The sequence below is a fragment of the Sarcophilus harrisii genome, chromosome 2 (genome assembly GCF_902635505.1).
Source record: "Sarcophilus harrisii chromosome 2, mSarHar1.11, whole genome shotgun sequence".
In the NCBI taxonomy this organism is placed as follows: Eukaryota; Metazoa; Chordata; class Mammalia; order Dasyuromorphia; family Dasyuridae; genus Sarcophilus; species Sarcophilus harrisii.
The window spans coordinates 509,629,255-509,650,830 of record NC_045427.1 but is presented as its reverse complement, the minus strand read 5'-3'; the positions used below and the strand labels follow the sequence as shown (position 1 = coordinate 509,650,830).

The window sequence follows — 21,576 nt, the reverse complement described above, 5'->3', positions numbered from 1 at the left end:
GTGATATAAAATGATGTGTGTGATGAATACAGAGAAATATGGAAAGATCTATATGAAACTGATGAAAAGAATCAAGAAAACAATATTCACAGTAACTACAGCAATGTGAAGAGAAAACAACTACATACCAAAAATCAAAAGTAAAAGTAGCAAAATTATAAAGATTAAGCAGGACTCAAATCAAGTGTTAAGAGAATACCCTACTCCCAAGCATCCCTTTGTGGAGGTGGGATGTCAACAGTTATTACATATAGTACAAGTCTATCAATCAGTTGATTTTGTTTCCTCTCTAAAAAACAGTTTTGGCTAGATAGTGGCTTGGTGGATAGAACATTGGCCCTAGAGTCAGAAAGATCTAAACTCAAATCCAAACCCAGACACTTATGAACTATTTGACCCTTGACAAGTGACTGACTCTCTGTCTTAATCCACTGGAGAAGGAATGTCAAACCAAATCTTCTGCTATTAAAACACCATGGAGATTACAATCCATGGGGTCACAAAGAGTAGGGCAAACCTGAACAACTGAACAACAACAAATATGACATGGTTCTCAGGAAGGAGGAGGGGAAGGAATAATTGATATTAATACAGTAATATAAAAAAATAGAAGACATCAGTGAAATTTGTTTTAGAAAAAAGAAACAATGAGAATGCTACATCCTTTCCAGGACCTATTTCTACAAAGAAACTTTGAATCTTTGTTGAAGTCAGGTACCACATAATTGTACATTTTCTGATACAATAAAAATTGTGAGTAGAGAGAGGCTTATCTGTACCACCTCCACCTCTACCCTTTCCCCCTATGGATTCCTCAGAATCTTGCCACTTTTTATTGTGATTCTGCAAGGGATTATCTTTTGGGGGGAATATGTATGTCCAGTTATAGCAAACTACCTGTATCTAAATCTATAGGGCACCAATCCCCAATACACACACAATTCAGGGCTATGTAGAAAATACTGCAAAGGGATCACAGTTCTAAAAGCCTTCCCAAACTATTTAGTTCAATGTCTTGTTTTTACAGATGAAGAAACTGAGGTCATGAGAGGGTAAATGACTTGTCCACATTTGCCTTAGATTCTCTGACTCCCAGTTCAGTGCTGGTTCCGCTATATTACACTCTCTCTGGGTAAGGTATAGTCTATAGAGAGACAGGAGGACTCCTTATATATTCCATCTAGTCTTTTAATTTTCAACAAGCTTATTAAAGGATTTTAGCCATTCAGCAGGAGAAAATTGGCATTCCTGGGGAAAAGCAGGTCAGATTATTACAGACTAAAGTAAGCTTCTATGCACCCCAAATGCACACATTAATTTTATTGAAAATCACTAGGAACCCCTCAGGGCTCCATAAACATTGAATTTACTACATTTCCTATTTCAGTTAATTCCTACCCAAGCACTAGAGAGCTATGAATTTTTCAGCTAACAAAAGGCAAAACCCTTTTTGAAATTTTTACTTGGGGGCCCCAAATTTCACCTCATAGAACTGAATAATATTTTCACTAGAGGGAGTGGAAAGAACTATTTAAGTTTAACATAGTCAGCACCAGCTCCTTCTTCCTGTTTTTCTCTGTGTAAGTATTTAAGGACACTGGCATTTCCTTTCTCCTAAGATCTGACAGCTCAGTATAGTCAGTGGCTTCAGTAAGATCACCTAGGCTTAGCAATAATAGTCAAAGAGGGTCCAACCCTAATTGTCCATTAATTTTAGTCCTAGGCCATCAAACATAATTAGAAGCTACTTAATCAATGAGCATTTATTAAGTGATTACTATATACCAGGACATTACATAATTGAGTAGAAGTTCGTTCATCTTTTCTTTTTCTCTTTTCTCTTTCTCATCTCCTTTCTTCCTCCCTTATTTTCTTCATTCTTTTCCTCTCCCTAACTAATTCTTCCTTTCAGCCCTCTCTCTTCTATGACTTTAATAACCAGATAACCTCTGGAGCAACAATTTTCAAACTTTTTTTAAACTCTTAAAAACTATTAAGGACTCTAAAGAACTTTTGTTTATGTAAGTTATAATTGTTGATATTTGCTGTATTAGAACTAAAATGTCATAATTATTATTATGAAAATAGTTTTGACCTCACAGAACCATTGTAGAGGCCCCTAGAGGCCCCCAAGCCCCATTTTGGAAACCACATTCCAGAAGAATGCTTTCAGCTCAGCTTGCTCACAACATCATCCTATAAAAGTGTGTCTTACATTCACTGCCCTCCCATCACTACATCATGCCCACAAGTGTCAGGGAAAACTTTTAGATTTAATTTACGCTGCATATCATGAAAGGAAAAGAGCTGGGGAATTCTGATGTAAAATTTGAGTCTAGAGAGTTGTGACAGTGCATGAGAGTTTGAGAGAGAGGGGAAAAGGAGATTTTGAGATACCTTTTCCATACGTTCAATTAGCCTGTCCAGCTCCCCGATCCTTTGGTCTCGCTCCTCAAGGCTGGTCTCTGCTGCTTGCATCTTGATATTAGCCTCCTCAATAGCTTTCAGGAAATTATTGGTTTCTTCCTTCAAAACAAACATTTGTCTCAATACACAGAGTTCGCCCGGAACATTCACCTCAATTCAGCCACCTTTCTTTTAAGGCATATGAAGGACAGCCTCAGGTATCATCAAAGGTGAAATCATTTTTCTTAAACTTTTTATGAAAGCAAAGAAATCCTATGTATAGGATCAAAATGTACATCTGAAGGGATCTCAGAAGCCATTAAATCTAATCCATTCATTTTGTGAACCCAATGATTTGCCCAAGTCATACTGGCAGAGCCAGTCCTTGGCTCAAATTCAAATATCCATTCTCTATTTTATCAGACTTGTAATATGCTTTAGCATTTAAACGCCACATACAAAACGGAACCTATGTCTTCCTCTATGGCTCCTATAATAGGGATAGAGATGAAAAGCTGGTCACCTTGTGTTAGTTCTAAGAGAACTTAAGCAAGGTTTGAGCAGTTGGAGGAGGTATTCTTCCCACTTATATGCAAAAAAGGTATTATTTAACTTTGTAAACCAAACAATCTCACTACCTTGTTTCCATTTACCATCATGGTTCCCATATGTAGTAAATCTAAAAAATCCTGTCACCATTCCACAGCATTTAACTATATGCTCCCTGACCTTTGTTTGCTTCTCCTTTTCAATCATGGTAAGCCACATTATTTGTCAAAACCAAGAAGGAATCAATGTTATAAGTATAATATAGAATTCCTGGATGCCTTTTCTATAGCACTGCCAACTAAACTACTCTTAAGAAGAAATTTTTTTTATTAAGGAAAGGGAAGGGAGTAAACATTTATATAGCATCTATTGTATGGCAAGCATCCTACCTCTGCTAAGAATTTTACAAATATTCTCATCAGATTGAATGAATAAATGAGTTAATTAATCCCTCAACATTTACTGAGTCTATTATAGGGAAGAGATGGGAGATACAAAAATGCATAAAATATGGCCCTTGTCCTCTCAAGCTTACAATGTGTTTGGGGGATAAAAGACTTGGGAATCACCACAGTAGAATGGAAAGAATGCTGACTCTGGAGTCAGGAAACCTGAGTTTAAATCCTGATCATGACACTTCCCACCTGCTTGACCCATGGGCAAGTTATTTAAATTCCCTTTGTTTCCATTGCTTTATCTAGAAAATGATCATCTCTGATCACTTCTACTTCATTCTGTGCACACAATTATTATATAGACTACAATAGTATCCTCACGATAAAGAAGTACCATCTCCCTCCAGTGAAAGGAAATACTTTTTGTGATTGGGGAAGGTTTCATGGAAGAAGCTACATTTCTGTCAAGCTCTGAAGAATAGTTTGGTTTTAAACAGGGAAAGCAATAGAGCATTTTAGAAGGGAAAAATAGCATGGAAAAAGAAAAGCACAGGGTGAATTTGGAGGACAGTGAAGATTTCAGTTTGCTATACAGGAATATATCTGGGTATTTTATTTATGGAGATAAAACTGGAAAAGTAGATTATGAAAGAGCTTAAATGTCAAGCAACAAAGTTTGAAATTAATTTGATAAATCATGAGAAGTCATTGAGGAATTCTGAGAAATAAATAAATAAATGGAATTCTGCTTGCTATAGCCCTGTGATTATGACCACATTTGAGGAAGAAGAAAACAAAACAAAAACAAAGAAACTATCTTCGATTTTCATTGCAGGGATCCCCAAACATACCAGGAGGGCCTCTTTCTCTGCATTGTGCTTCTGTTGTTCTTGATGTAGTTTTTCTTCATACTGACTATAGAGCTTCTTGGTCATCTCTCTCATGACATCAGCATTGGCTTCCTGAGAGGATTCTACCTATAAAAGGAGAAACATCCAGGTCACATCATCTGCAGATGAAATAAAGGCAGAAGTAACAGGTGTGTGCATGTATGTGTATATACATGCATATATACATATATATACAGACACATATGCAACATTAATATTAAATTATAATTTACTAGCTGTGTGACTCTGGGCAAGTCACTTAACCCTGCCTGCCTTAGCTCCTCAATAGTAAAATAAGCTAGAAAAGGAAATGGCAAACCATTCCAGTATTTTGCCAAGAAAACCCCAAATGGGCTCACAAAAAATTCAATACAATTGAAAATAACTCAACAAAAATATATGTACATATATGTGTCTACATGCATGTGTGTATATATGCATGTATATATGTATGTGGGTACACACACACACACACACAAACACCCAGTAAGTTTAAATATTTTCCCAAGAGTCATGGAAGTAGTAAGTATCAAAAAGAGGATTAAAACTCAGGTTTTCGGACTCCATAGTCATTTCTTCCCCATTGGATCATGTTACAGGTTTCTATATAGTGCACATGAAAGTATATGGAGTGATCTCCCATATTGAACTATTCTCACTTTATTTATAAAGATCCTGATTTAGTGTTATCATTCTTCCTCTCTGTGCCTGTGTTATTTCTAAATGATATGAAATAAACCTCATTTTGTCAAGTCATTCACTGTTTTGGTTTTGGGTTCTGTGACCTAGATTTAAATAGAAAGCTACTTTGTAGTGATACCTGCCTGTAATCATTGTTTCTAGAGGGAACTTGAAGCTGGGAGAGCAGCTGATCTTGGGAGCTCTGAGTTGTCACAGGTTTAAAGCCTGTCTACACTAACTCCACCATCAATACAGTAAGCCCCCGGAAGCTGGGGGGGTAGAGGGACTGATCTAGGTCAGAAATAGCTCAGGTCAGAGCTCTCAATGGCAAACAGCAATGAATCTACTTATGAGTGGCTGCTGTACTTCTAGCCTGGGTGAAATAGGGAAAACCAGTATCAGAAAGGGGGTAAAAAAATCTAAAAGGAAGGTTAGGGAATAGATTTAAAATCAAGTATATGATAAAGCACTAGCAGCAAAAAAATGAACTAATCTTGGAATAGGATTCTTTTGGGTAGAGGGAATCTTTACCTTCTCCTTTTCTGTGTGAAATTTATAAAGTATTTTTTTTTAATGTTTTTACTGCTATCTAAAAACACATAACTGATCAAGGAATTTGAGTGGGCTGACATATGTGGAATGTCAAATGTCCAAAATGAAAAATTAAAGCAAAGAGAATCTTGTTTCACTTCACTGTCTACCCTTTCCCCTCCCCCAATGTTTAGCTAGCTATCCTCCCTACCCGAATAATTTCAGTCTTTTGAAAGCAAATAACTTGAAGTCAGGAAGACTTGAATTCATAACCTGTGCCTGACATTTTCTAGCTGTGTTACCATGGACAAGTCACTTAACAGATGGTAAGTATTAAATGACAGTGTCAAGTGATCAGCAACATCAGTTTAATTCGCAAAAAAAACAACAGGTTGAACTAGAAGGCCTTTGAGGTCACTTTATTCATGTCTGACTTCTTCTGTCTTTTGGTTTTCTAATGGTTTTGGATACTTTTTAAACATCTCTACAAGTCATCATCAAACTAGAAGTAGAAAAAACATAAAAAGACAATTGAATCCACTTAAAGAAATTGAGGCACAGGAAATTAAATGATTTGTTCTAGATCACAAAGAGAATAAATAGTATCAGTAGTGGGATTTTAACCTAGCTCCTAGTCCACAAAAATGGGAATTTGTTAAGGGGCAGGTCAATTCTCTGAGAGCCTCCACAGTTGTGGATTATAGCATCTGAAGGAGTTGCAGGGCAGCTTTTGCTGACACAGGTGTTGTGGACTGGGAATGAAATAAATTGGAGGCAGAGGGAAGAAGAGAGAGATCAGACAATGCAATGGTCTTTCAGTCAGGTCAGACAACGCAAAGGCCTCTCAGTCTCCTTGTATCATCCTCTCAAGACAAGGAAATCCATTCTGCAGGTCTGGGTTGGATCTCCAGCAGTCACTGTCAGGTGGCCCCCATGTATTCCAACAGCTCCCGTGAATTACAATAGGAATTGTCTCATTCTTTCTTTGTATGTGTCTGCCCTCAGTGTATAGAAAAGGATCTGATTTAGAATCCATTTAATAAGTATCTGTTGTTATTGTTTAGTCTTTTACAGTCATCCAACTCTCTCCATGACCACATTTGGAGTTTTCTTAGAAAAGATACTGGAGTGGTTTGTCATTTCCTTCTCCAGTTCATTTTATAGATGAGGAAACTGAGGCAAATTGTGACTGGTCCAGGGTCACAAAGCATGTAAATGTCTTAGGCCAGTTTGAATCCAGATCTTCCTGACTCTGGGCCCAACCTGTCCTTTATCATATATATATATATATATATATATATATATATATATATATATATATATATATATATATTGAGCATTTATCTCCTAGCAGAATGCAAACTCTTTAAAAAGTTCATTTCACTTTTTTTCTTTGTATTTCTAACATCTAGTACAGTCCCTTGAATATAGTGAATATTTAATAATTGCTTCTTCATTGATTGCCAATATTTAAGGACTCTGGTCAGCACCCTTTCCCTTACCTTATACCCCTAAAGAAATCTACTTATCTTTCATAGATACATTTTGGAAGCAGAGCTGGAGTTCAGGAATATGCCACTAGGGAACAGCACTCCAAGGGAGGACTCACTCAAGTTAATTTGATCTTCCCTATCTTTTCTTTTTTAATGGTACTGTCAATTCTAATCTTGCCTCCTGCACTTACTTAAGTGTGTGTTTATGTGTCATTTAACTCTGAGAATATTAAAAATATGTGTACTACCTACATTATAGGGTTGTGGTAGAGAAAACGCCTTGTGAACCTCAGAAGTATTACATAAATGTGATTTACTTTACACCTATTTTATTGTCTCCTGTTATCATTTTTTCATTCCTATCTGAGTTCCTGATGCAACCTTTATTATAACTTTCTGCTTCTAATTTGATGTGAGCTGAGGAGTCATATAAACAAGCAAGCCTCTTGGACTTGCATCTAAATTACAAGTAAATAGTCTCTAAGTAATGATTTGAAAGCACTCCTATGAGAAAAGTACATGATCTTTTAGCACTAAAAATGGAGAAATCATTTTTTCCCTTCAACAAATAGAAAGAATGAAACAGTGGAGTGGTAATGGAGGCCTGAGCATCTAGGAATCATGTTATTGTCTTCATATGTAATTAGCATTATGAGTTTTATAATGGTTTGTGATGGATTTTTTAAACTGGGGTGAATTCATAAACCCCAATAATAAAGGGAAGCTTTGGGATATGAATTACTTATACAGACTTAAAATAAAGCAAAAATTAACAAAGGTCCGTTCTTAGATTGTACCAAAAAGCCAAAATGTGATAGGCTTTATTAATAGTTCACATTTCTATATCATTTTAAGATTTCAAATGATTCTATATCATTTTAAGATTACAAATTATTTTCTCACTATCACTCTTTGAAGGAGCTAGTGAAAATATAATTATGCCCATTTTATAGATAAGGAAACTGAATCCCAGAGAAGTACATGGTATAGTGCTACATTTGAAGTCAAAACACTTAGGTTGACATCTTGGTTTTGCTACTCACTCAAGAAATCTGGGCTCTATAAATGCTTTTATTGTTGCATTTTTGTTTTTTCTTAAGTTGTCAAGTAAAAGTTTGTATCTCTCAAAGTTTGCTATCCCAGTGACCCACACAAATCAAATGCTTAATATGTGCTAATTGGCACACAGGTGCCAAGGATTATAATACTTTATGAATGTGTTCATAGCATTCCATTCAAATTTCAAAAAATGCATTTTGAAATCAAAGATATCTCTCGACTGATTAGGATCTCCCAAATTAATTTTTCATTGAGTCATAGTTTAACATATATATACATATATATATAATATATATATATATACACATATATATATAACATATATATCTCCTAAACAAAAATGCAGATTGTTTACCTGGCTGAGGCAATGACTGATATAAATAAGAATGGGACAGATTCTACCATTGGGAGAGCAATAAGCTCTTCACCAGTGAGAAATACTAACACTTTCAGGTCCCTGGCAATCATCAAAAAGCTCTCCTTAATTTCACCAAGTGGCCTCCCAAAAGATCAGATTTATAATAGAGAACTGATGCTCAGGAAAGCTTAAAAATGATTATAATATATTGGGCTGCATTAGGAGAAGAATAATGTCCATAATTAGGGAAATGATGATTATTTATTATGATTAATAATCATAGGGAAAAACTGATAATCAGAACCTGTTTGCAAGTTCTAGGATCTACATTTTATAGGATAGATAATGGTAATACATACAATAATAATGGTAATACAATCAGAAAAGAATAAGATGGTGAGGGACTAGAATTATGCTGTACAAGGATTAGTTAAAGATATAAGAATGCTTAGCCTAGGGAAGAGGAGATTGGTTTAAGGGAGTAAGGGAAGATGGGATTGAGATAGCTATCTTCAAGTATTTTCCGAATCACTTTGTACAAGAGTAATTAGCTTTATGCTTCTTGATCCCAAAGGGCCAAAGTTTACAGAAACACATTTCAACACAATAAAATGGAAGAAATGCAAAACAATTAAAATTGTCCAGAAATGAAAAGTTCCACAACTGAAGCTCTTCAAATAAATCTGGAAAGACCATTGGAAGTCCTTTCTAACTCTGCAAGTCTGTGTTTCATATAATTGTAATAGGGATTTGAGGGTTGAGTGACCTTCCAGGTATCTGTAGTTCAGTGAGGCAAGTATTATCTACCTGCCTTGGGAAACATCTGGATTACAGTAATTTCTAATCCAGGAGGCAGCCTAGAGTAATTCCCAGCAGTTTTTTTGTGTGTGTGTGTTTTTTTTTTGAGGAAAAAAGGGAGATAGATGAACAGAGCAGAAGTCAACAATAAAACAAAGCACTAAGGATTCCCTACAGACATTTTGCATAACATTTTCTAGGACTAAAAACTTAAGCTTCAAATCGTGGGTTCTGGTCAATAGAACAAAGAATTTGGATAGAAAAAATAGATGGCTCTGTCTGGCTGTACTTTGAGGAACTGCACACAAAAATCTGAAAAAATTTCATTTTTAGTTTCCTAAATTCTTGGTCTCATGCTTAACAATGGGCTTTTAATGTAATTGTCTCTCCCTTTAAGCTGTTTCTTATCCTCATTTTTATTTAATTTGAATATCATGAAAAAATATATATATGGCATAAATTGTCAGTAAGTTCAACTGATCAGAATTTCATAATGATCTAGAGGGAAAAAAGTTGCATGTGTTCTTTTTTATTAATAATTAGAATTTGTTTAAGCTCCCTAAAATAATAGATAAATAGATTCACATGGAATTTGGAGTCATTTTACCCTCTATTCTAGAAAATGAGTTTATTATTATAGCAGGATATAGATGCTCAAGTGTCAAGAGGAAAATTTTAACTTCCAACAGAGGAGAATGGCATCATTCAAGATTCAGTGCCTGGCCAAACTTTTAATTACACAATAATGCCTAGAGGTTATAATAGGAATATGTATTTTCTAGGTTAGGACAAAGATTCTCAAACTTTTTGTGTACCATGGTACCCTTTGGAAGCTGATAAAGCTACAAATCCTTTCTTTAAAATGCACAAAATAAGCAAAATTAGAAAAGAAATCAATCATTAAAATATAGTTTTCCAATGTCTTTAATTTACAGATATCAGGTTAAGAACTTTTTTTATAGTGCCAAGCTGAGGGCAGAACTGTTTGCTATTAATAAGGCAGCTGACTGCCAGCTATACATGTCTCTTTATACATCTCTCTATTATAAAACAGAACCAATAATTCATCACTGCCACCCACCCATCCACCCCATCTCCTGGCTAGGACTGAGAAACTTAGGGGACACCACAATTATCTTTTTTGCTGCAAAATCAGATTAAAGTGTGATTCTAGGATAATTCTTAGTAAAACTTTAACATATCTTTATTCTAAAACTATCAATGTTACAGTCAACATACAATCTAGATCTCATCCTGGATCCCCCCCCCCGCTTCCCTATCTCTCTCTCTGTGTCTCTCTCTTCTTCCCCCCATATCTCTCTCTCTCTCTCTCTCTCTCTCTCTCTCTCTCTCTCTCTCCTCTCTCTCTCTCTCTTCTTCCCTCCCTCTTTCCCTCCCTTCCTCTCTCTCTCTCTCTCTCCCCCTCCCTTCTCTCTCCCTCCTCCTCCCCCCCTCTCCCCCATCCAATCAATTGTAAAATGCTGACATTGCTGCCTTTGGAGCAGGTCTTATATATGTTTCCTCTCCTCTGGTTCTGATATCACCTGGAACAATCCCTCATCTCTTCACACCTGGACTATTATCTCCTGGTTGGTCTTCCAGCTGTAAGTCTCTCCATACTTTTAACTCTTCTTCTACTTCTACTCAACTGCTGATTTTCCTAAATCACAGGTTGAACTATATCACCTCTCTATTCAATAACCTTCAATAGTTCCCTAAAACCTCCAATACTCTGTTGGTTTTAAAGCCCTTCATATCCTGGCCTCTTTCTACCACTTCAGTTTTCTTACACCTAATTACTGGGCATTTACTCTGAGACCCAATGACATTGACATTCTTGCTATTCCTTACACAAAATTTTCCATTTACCAGTTCCAAGCATTTTTAGAAATTATTTAAAATATATTTTTAAGCGATTAAGTTCAAGAGATTTGCCCAGGGTCACACATTTAATTTCAACGATTATTTCCAGAGCCTGGAACATCCTGTTTTTATCTCTGTCTCTTTCAAGTCTCAGCTAGTCTTCCCTTCTGAAGAAGCTTTTCCTAGTCCTACTAAGGACCAGTACCTTTCTTTTGAGATTACTCTCTAATCTAACCTGTATATATCTTGTTATCTCTCCTTATCCCACCCCCACCTCCTTATTAGATTGTGAGTTTCTTGAGGGCAAGGAATTTTTTTTTTTAACCTTTCTTTGTATCCCCGAGCACCTAGGGCAGTACCTAGTACATTGTAGGCATTAATAAATGCTAATTGACTGACAGTAAACAACCTTATCTGTTTGCAAAGAACAAAGGCATAACCTGTCTGAACAGTTCTTGCAACACTTAGAGGGTAGGTGAAAGGAAGGGAGTAAGTATTTATACAACACCTGTTATGTGCTAGGTACTGTGCTAAGCGCTTTTACAAATATTATTTTATTTGATCCTCACAACAACTTTCCAAGACAGGTGCTATTATTATCCTAATTTTAGAAGAGGAAACTGAGGCAAACACAGGGTAAGTGACTTGCCTGAATTATATAGCTAGAAATTATCTTCAGGGAGATTTGAACTCAGGTCTTCTTGACTTCAGTCCCAAGAGTCCATCCACTGTGCCACTAGCTACATTATGGAAGTGGTCATGTTAAGTATGTATAAGAGAATGAAATAAGGTTAATATTCCTTGGATTCAGTACTGTGCTGAAGACAACAGTTAACATGCTCAAACATTCTCTAAATCATCTAGATTATACCTTCGATTTCAGTCTTCTAGGACTAATAACAATGAATGTGAAAAAAATAATGGAGTAGAAAAAATAAAGGGGTAGAAAGAAAAAGTGAGAAGACAGAAGAGAAGAAAGCTGAAAAAGGAAAGAAGAAATGAAATAGAAATTAGGTGTAGAAACCTGATGAAAAATTTAAATTTCATTTACTTTACCTTTAGTTTCTTTTTTATTCATCTCATTATATATTTTCATTTTAATAGTATTTTGTTTTTCCAAACACAAAGATAGTTGTCAACATTTATCTTTGCAAAACCTTGTGTTCCAAATTTTCTCACTCTCTTTCCCCTTTTCCCTTTCCCAAGAGAATAAGCAATCTGATAATTACCTTTAGTTTCAAAAGCTGGTTTTCAACCTGAGCCACCTCTAATTGTCTCTGCTTTTCTCTCAGTTTTTCCATAGACGCTTCATATGTAAGCTGTAAATTTCTGATCTGGTCCTTAATGTTACTGTTTTCCAAGGTAATATCCACCAATGTTTTCTGTCGAGATAGAAATGAGAATGCACTTTGAGACATCCCATTACTGACTGATCATCATAAAAACACATTAACCACATATGAACAGAGAGTCAAGGGATTTCATAACACCTTTAACAAGGCTGTAGCCTAGAATATCTTAATGTACTTTGCCTTTGAGTGTGTTAAGACAATCCAACATATAACCGATAGGAGGAACAACAAATCACCCTCCCTCTTCACATTCCAATGCTTAGACCATTCTGGGAGCCTTCGTCAGCATCACAGGTGTGGGTTCTTGTTATTGTCAAATTGTCTGGTGGCTCTACTTTACCTACCACCTATACTCCTCAATTGTAGCCACCCACACCTTTTCTCATGGAGCCTGTACCACTGAAGTTGGCTAGAGAGGAATTTTAAAAATGGGGAGTCTTTCTCTCTTACTTGAAATGGGTGGCCAATTTTGTCTTTCAGGGCAATATGGAGGGGTAGGGAAGGAGGGGCTCAGTTGATTCCATGAAATGACAGTTTCACAAGGAATCTCTTCACTAGTGGCTTTCTCTCATTCTAGTGGAAGTGGGAGGGAGGAGCTGGTAGAGTTAGGGGACCATGGACTTTCAATGTAGTTTATAGCACTTTACTATAGTGTTTTGCACAGACAGGTGCTTAACAAATGCCTTTGATAATAGCCAGGAGGTGCCCATCAGCAAGAATGTTTTAAATGCCTGCGGCTTTTTATGACTGCAATTTGTGTTTGGTTTATTCTTTTAGGACTCCAGAAGAGTGAGGTCATTAAAGTCCAGAACTCCCACAGCTAGACACTACGTTTATGGCCTTCTTCCCTCACCTCCCACACCCTTCCCTCCCCCACCACCTCGCATGCCATTTCAAATACAAACATCTGGAAATGCTGTCCTTTGAAATAGTATCCCAAGACCTTTGCTGACTGTAGCAGGAGGAGAATTTAATCTCTGAGGCTCCCTCCTTTCTAAATCCTTATTTGAATAATGATAATAAACCTTTTGCTTTTTTTTTTTTTTAACTTTATTTCTCTAAGCAGAAGATAGGATTCCTGATTAAAGTATATAGTGACTACATGAAATATCTATGCTTGGAATGAACTCTTCCAGCTTCATCTATTAAAGATCATCCTTTTGCTTTAAAACCCAAGTCAGGTACCATCTCTTCCACAAAGCTTTAGCTTCACACTTTATTATCTAAGTGAGTCATCTAAGTGAGTCATTTTACTATCCAGGGCTCTACCATCCTCATCTATAAAGTAAGAAAGTTAGACTAGATGGCATCTGAGATTGCTCCCAGCTCTAGAATCAGGTTCCATGATCTTCTTCTACCCCTTGCATACCTAAAAGTATCTAGCCTCTAACCTAAAATTATCTATCTATCTTATGTCTGTTAAACCTCATCTGTGAACTTTTGTGAATTCCATTATATCAGTTATTTGAATCTCCAGGGAGCCCAATCTCCATTAAATTATAAATTCCTCAATAGCAGGATGATTGTTGTCTATTTCTGTATCTTCAGCACCTACCACATACCCTTGATGCTTCAAAAATATTTGCTGAACTGAAATCTTACAATGAGATGTAAAAAAGCTAAAAACTTGAAGTAACATTGAGCTTGGATGGAGGTATAGTTCTGTGGAAAGAGATCTGAACCTAATAAAATGTTTTTCCAACACATTTAATCTAAATACGAAATTAAAATATTTTTCTTTTATAGTATCTTTCAGTCTCAAATTTATAATTCTAGGAGTAAGATCAATTTTTAAAACTGAAGACCAGGCTTCCTGAGTATCATAGAATCTTAACACTAGGAAAATCTTAGTGATGATCTAATTGATGCAACTAATTTTAAACATGAGGAAATAGAAGCCCAGATGTTACTATTCTTCAAAAACCTACATCATCTTCTCATCATCTACAGAATAAAGTCTAACCTTATTGGGGAAAAGATGCTACAGTAAAACTAAACAAAGACTTGATTTCATTCATCAACTCAAATGAGATATGAGTAAAGTTGGTAAGCGGAGAAGCAGAGTGACTGACACATAACGACTTAATAAATGCTTGTTGATTGATTGAAACTTAGAAATTTGTATAAATAAGAAGCCAAATTGTTTAAAAAGATCTTCAACTTCAGCTTAGTTAGCAGACTGTATAATTTGATGCTTAGTTGATTTTCCTTCAGTTATGACATATTTGTTCTTATCTATTTCTGATTAATTTTTAAAGGCAATTTGGAGTTAGGGACAGATAGGTGGTACAATGGATAAAATACCAGGCATAGAGTCAGGAAGACTCATCCTCCTACTTTGCTTTGCTCTTGAAGAGGATTAATAACATCATGAAGATGATGTCTTGACTTGTGAGCAAACTGGATTTAAGTGAGACAGAGCTGCACAAAGCCATCGACCTCACTCTCTCCTCCAGGGTCATTGAAGTCCAGAAGTTAAGACAACTGGCAATGACCAAAGATGCAGTGGGTGATCTTAGCCTTTCTAAATTAAGGTCTTTTCCAGACCTCACTTTGTCTTCTTGAATTAAAATCTAGTCTCAGACATTTGCCAGCTGTGTGACTTTGGGCAAGTTACTTATTGCATCAGTTTCCTCATCTGCCAAATGAGGTGGAGAAGGAAATGGCAAACCACTCCTGTACCTTTGCCAAGAAAGCCCCAAATGGGATCATGAAGAGTTGGACACAATAGAAATGACTGAACAACAACAATTTGAAGTTGACTGTATACCAGGTCAAGATGGTAAGATTTCAAGGTTTATCCAGTTGCTTAAATAAAAATGTGCTTCTCAAAAGCAGAAGACTGAGGTGTCTACTGGCAAGTAAATTATACATCTGGCCAGCAACTTGGGATCTGGTAAAAAGAAAAATTAACACTTCGTATATTCTCACACCAAAAAAGGGAAAAGAACAAATTTGTATAAAAACATTTATATTAACTCTTTTGTCATGGCTAAAAAGAAATAATTGAGGGGATGTCCATCAATTGAGGATTGGTTGAACAAGTTTTAGTTCATGATTGTAATGGAATATTTTATTGTGATTCAGAAAAACCTGGAAAAACTTACATGATGCTGAGTGAAATGAGCAGAACCAGAAGAACATTGTACACAGTAACATCAATACTGTGCAATGAACAACTATGAATGGCTTAGCTTTCTCAGCAATGCAGTGGTCCAAGAGAATCCCAAAAGACTTATGATAAACAATGTTATGAGTTTCCAGAAAAATAACTTATGGCATCTGAATACAGACCAAAAAATTCATATTTGTATTTACATTCTTTCTCCATCTCCCTTTCATCCTCACTTTCTACCTTTCCTTTTCCCTTTCTCTTTCTTCTTTCCTTCCTTCATTTCTTCTTCCTTCCTTCCTTCCTTCTTACCTTTCCTTCTTTCTGTCTCTCTGTCTCTGTCTCTATTTTTCTCTGTTTCTCTAACTCTTCCTCCCTCTCTTTCTCTCTTCCCCTTTCTTTCTCCCTCTCTCCCTTTCCTTTTTTTACTTTAATTTCTTCTTTGAGTTTTCTTCTACAAAATGACTCATATGGAAATATTTTACATGATTGCTCATGTATAAACTATATCAAATTACTTACCACTTCAGGAAGGATGGAGGGGAGAGACAGAGGGATAGAATTTTAAACTCAAAAATAAAAATGTATGTTAAAAAATTATTTTGCATGTAATTGGGGGAAAATAAAATATTTTTTTAAAAAAAGATAAGCACATAGAAGCTTACCATAGAATAACTCTTAAACTCAGTTAAGCTGATCCCCTCAGCTGCCAGGTGACTAAATGCATTCTAAGATAGTAGGAGAAGCTTTGGTTTTCAGATATAAAGGGAGACATGAGGGAGAATGTGGAGGCGAGTTAATAAACTAGTACCCACCCTGGAAATTCCACTAGTCTATGCCCAGAAGGAAAATGATGTGCTACAACAGGGCTCAGAAAGAATATGGAGACATGCTATAATCTCATTTCCAAATTCTTCTATTGTTGTTGTTTAATTGTTGCAGTCACATCTGATTCTTTGTGACTCCATTTGGGGTTTTCTTGGCAAAGATACTGGAGTAGTTTGACATTTCCTTCTTCATTTTTTCCCATGAAGCCTTTTAATCACACTTGATTCCATTCCTCACTCTATTGGTAAGGAAGCCATGGGAAAGCCAACTAAGACTGATACCAGAAATTTCATCCCATGAGCCACTTGACCATTGTCATTTCCTATAACTAGTGACAAAAGGCTCATCCTCATCATTTTATTACAGAGATATAGGGGTTCAATACTTATTCTTTAGGGAGGAAGTGCAGTCAGTACTTGACATCTTTTTAAATTATTTTAGCACAAAAATCTGTGGACTGGGAGATTGGGAGACCTTAACTGTTTTGCCAACTTTGCTACTATATTACTACACAGCTTTCTCAAGTGAGTCAGTTCCCCTCTCAGAGTTTTTATTCCCTCATTTCAAAATCAGAGGACTGGATGAAATGGTTCCTCAGATCCTCCAATTCTAACCATCTATGGGCTACTTCTCTTTAACTGCAGTTACTCCAGTCAGCGATCTTTCCAGCTAACCCAAATACAAGATGTGGTTCCAGTAGACTAGTCATCAGATGTCTTACAGCTAGCTTTGTTGTCAATTCAACTCTGGTTTTCTGCTGCAATTAGGGTCTGGGCCTCATGTAAACATACAGGTGGCTTTTGGCTTCCTAAACCAATAATTTTATAAATGAATTAATGAAAGCAACATTAAATAGGGAAAGGGCATTAGACTTAGAATATTTTCTTAACCTCAAATTCATCATCAGTATAATGGGAAGAGTATGTGCCTTACCAAACCTCTTGAAGCTGCTTTGAGGATTATCAAATAAGACAGTGAATTTAAACATGCGTTGTGTATGATGAAGTGTGATATTATCATTTATGATTTCTATTTTACAAATGGACTTAGGACTTCACTAATCTAGCAATTTCCTCTAATGACAGACCTTTGCCTACCTACCATTTGTGACTATGTTCCATGTCCCCCCAATATAGTGAAGATCTTTTGTTTTCTTTCTCCTGCTATTGTAAGGATAGCAGTGTCAAATACAGGTGAAAAAATGATTATCCTTTATTTCTACCATGTGATAAACTCATCTCCTTTTTGGCCATAGATGAGTTTGATATTGATAATAATCACTCTAAAAGCAGAAAGGCTTTTAACTTACAATGGTGTTGTACTCTACCATTCACCTGCAAATTGATACTCTGACTCTTGATTTAGGGCTGCTGCTCAATGAGTATTCAACATATTTAAAACTCCTCAGCTCTACTATGAAACAGATCATTCATCATTTGGCCATTATCCTTTTTGTGGCACCTGCACACATACTATGTATGCACTCTGCCTGACTGCTTTCAATCTCTTGCTCTAGAAACAGTAATCAGATCAACACTATCATTTATAGACAGGACATGTTCATCTATTGCTCTACTACTCCTTTTACTATTCCTATAACTCCCTAAACCAAAACACCCAAAGAATATGTTTTTTGACAGCATAAACAGTTGTCTTTTTTCTGTCCATGAATTTGGCATTTAGTACTGTGCCTCACATTTAATCAATGCTGTTTCATTTATTTATTCTTTCATTTATTTGTTCATGAATACTTTCTATAAATCAAATACCTTGTCCTCAATTAGATTTTCCTTATATGTAATAAGGTAGAGAAATCCTTGGTAACCCTGATATTGAAGGATGCAACTACTATAAAATATGCAACTTTTACCATATTCATTTAGTTATATTTGGTAAGGGATGTGATTTGGCCCATGGTGAAATGGGGTTCTATTTTAATAACACTTCATATTACTGAAGTATAATAAACCCCACTACTTTCTTCTTTTGTCATTAAATTTGATGGTAGTAACAACAAAAATAAACAGTTTGGAATAAGCCTCTCTGCTTGAAATTTGCCTTCAAATGCATTTTCAAACCTTTCTAGAAAATTGGAATATAGCCACCTTGGAGCATTGTGAATATGGAGAGCACAATAACATACCTGTAAGCCAATGGAGTCTGATGCCAAAGAGGAATTCATATCATTAAAACTATCCAGGGCTGAAGACTGTGTTTCAATGTGATTTTGTAGATAGTCCTGTTGAGCATTGGAAACCTGAACAGAAGGAAGAGAGAATTATGCAAAACACATACAAAGAGATAGTCCCTCAATTCAGTTGCCTTAGATGAACTAATCAAGCTCATTGAGATTCCATAGAACATGTTCAAAGGCAATAACCAGATGATAAGGAGAGCAGAATTTCAGAGGTTGTTTATACCCAATAAAGTCAAAACAAAAAATATGATGCTCTTCCCAAACAATGACCAGTTTGTTCAGATATAGATTTTAGAAAATGTTCTGCCCTGGTTTGCTAATTCTTTTAGAGGATAGATACCTTTTAAGTTAAAAGAATATTCTCAACTTTTATCTCAGTTGTTCCTCCTACATCAACTCTTAAAATCCTCCAGGAAAGTAAGAGTGACCTTTTTTTGTATCTTGATACTCCTATGCATTTGGTAAGATCACAAACACTGGGCAAAGCCAATGTTCATTAAGTAAGGTAAATGTGCTGGAACAAAGCCCTTTCTTTAAATTTTCCCAAGAACTTGGGATTTGAATTGACATCATTTAGCAGAATTATCAGTCTGGTGTTCTCATTAATCTATGTCCCATTCTCTAAAGGAAGGAGAAAGCATATAAATAAAGGAACCTAAGAAAGTTACTAAGACCATCTACTTTTTACAGAGGACCCCATATAAACTATATATACACAATGTAGAGAAATCATAGTTGAGTCCAAAATCAGGCTAATTCCAGTAACAAAGAAAGGCAATGAGCAAATTCATTAACTAATTTATCAAATATCAATTGATCCTATATAACATGTGTCCAGCTTTTACCATATTTTAGAAAAACAAATAGTTTAGAATAAGACTCTGATGAAAACAATGTTTATGATATCCTTATCACCATCAAAATTTAATGACAAAAAAAGAAAGCATTGGGGTTTACCATGCCTCAGTAATATGAAGTATTATTAAAGGAACCCTATTACATAATGGATTGTTTCATTAAATACTTTGGTGAATATAAAATGAATACATTAAAGTGTGGTGCCTGACACATAGTAAATACTTAATAAATGCTTATTGACTGACTCTTCCCTACTATTATTACTAGTTCTATTGCTACTACTAATGATAATGATAATGACAGTATTTATTATAATGCTTTAAGGTTTGCAAAGCTCTTTTAAAAAATATTTTCTAATTTTATCCTCACAACAACTTTGGAAAATAGATGCTATTATTATCCCCATTTCATAGATATTAAAAACTGAGGCAGACAAAGGGTACGTGAATTGCCCAAAGTGAAACAATTACTAAGTGTCTAAGGCTGGATTTGAACACAACTCCAAGTTCAGGGCTCTATCTACTTAGCCAACATTTTTGCTGACAAAACTAATGTAGAAAGCAATTGAGATCACATGTAACAATGTACAAAAGTACTAATCACAAGTACTATCAGACTTTAATGAAGGAAGCTATTACTGGAGTGATTGGAGAAGGCTTCTTGAAAGAGAAAGATCAAGGCCTAATACTTACTTAAAGGTGTTTTTATTCCAATAGGCATGGTAAGAATAAGAATGGTAGTGAGGGGGTGGTAATGATGGTATAGATATAGAGAAGTGAAGACGAGGAACAAATAAACAGATTATGCACAAATGTTGAGTTTTGCTTTGTTTACACTAAACTCTTTTGCCTTTATTACAGGGATTTAGTGACTGTTCATGAATGTTTTCAGATCTTCATCAATATGTCAGAATTTTACTATCCAATTTCCCAAAATATTTATATTTCAACACCTTTTATTATTGAATCCACATAGTCTATTATATGCTATTGGTTCTTTCTTACTTGGCTTCAATCACACACAAAGGTGACACCCAAGTTAAGGAAAGTGAAAATTTGGGACCTAAAAATAGCAGAAAATTATTATGATTCCCACTTCAAAAAAATTAATTGATCATTTTCTAAAAATAATCCCCTCTAGCATATTTTAAAGCATGTTTCAATTTACAAATATCAATAACCTTAAAATTTCTCAGACACATACCTTTGCTTAAATGAAGCCTATATATAATCCATGTGTGTACACATGTGTATAATTTTCCTGTGAAAATTATTTATATTCTGATTATTTCCCCACATTTCTAAATGAAAATAATTACTTACTCTCAATTCTTTCGTAAGGAGTTGAATTTTCTGCTTCATTTCATCATAGTTTCCATATATTTGTTTTCTGACTTTTTCCAATGTTGCTCTCACCTGCAGTCCAACAGAGATGCTAATTAAAAATCATGCAAACATTTTAAGCAAATGCAATGATGGGCAGCCCTGACATAAGACAGTCCTAAGGAAAAGACAACTTGGAAAAGGATGCCTAAAGTACCTCGTATGTTTTCATTCCAACAGCTCTCACCTATCTTGCTCATTTGAAAAGAGAAAATCATGTACTTCCAAAGTCTATTCTCTCATCTATAAACAAAAACTACCTGAGGAAAATAAAGACAAAAGCATAGCCTTCCACATGAGGAAGAAGGAAGATCTTTCTTCTACTGTTAGGATACTATAGCAGCCCTTAAAATCCTCCTCATCCCAAATGGCTTGTTTGGCTAAGGCAGGGGAGAAGTTAGAGAATAAAAAGTAACTGTTAATTTTGAAAGACTTAGAAACTCTAATCATCACAATGATCAGCTTCAATTCCAGAGGACTCATGATGATAGAAGATACCCACTTTCTGATAGAAGTATGGTAGAATGGAAATTTAAAAGTCATTTTTTAGACACAGCCAATGTGGGTATTTATTTTTGCCTAACTATATATGTCTATAAACAGATATTTAGATTTTCTTGCTTTATTAATTAAGAGAGATGGAGAGAGGGAAGGGGAAAGAGAGAGAGACTGCGGGGGGGGGGGAGATACAGACAGACAGACACAGACAGAACAGACACAGACAGAGACAGAGACAGAACAGACACAGACAGACAGAGACAGAGACAGAGGGACAGAGACAGAGAGAGTAGATTTCTTTTTTAAAAAGCTAAAAAAATTTCAAA

General features: G+C 35.6%; 1 protein-coding gene across 4 annotated transcripts in view; it reads right to left on the bottom strand.

Moving 5' to 3' along the window:
• The window catches only part of MYZAP (myocardial zonula adherens protein), a 102,454-nt gene that overhangs the window by 40,650 nt on the left and 40,228 nt on the right, over window positions 1–21,576 (bottom strand). For all 4 annotated transcript variants that reach the window (XM_012543843.3, XM_031955272.1, XM_012543839.2 and 1 more), the window contains 5 exons: window positions 20,693–20,785; window positions 18,459–18,572; window positions 12,253–12,405; window positions 4,202–4,327; window positions 2,398–2,526 (listed from right to left, as the gene is read on the bottom strand). In XM_012543843.3, coding sequence (XP_012399297.1) covers window positions 2,398–2,526; window positions 4,202–4,327; window positions 12,253–12,405; window positions 18,459–18,572; window positions 20,693–20,785 — 615 coding nt within the window. The remainder of the gene's footprint in view (window positions 1–2,397; window positions 2,527–4,201; window positions 4,328–12,252; window positions 12,406–18,458; window positions 18,573–20,692; window positions 20,786–21,576) is intronic.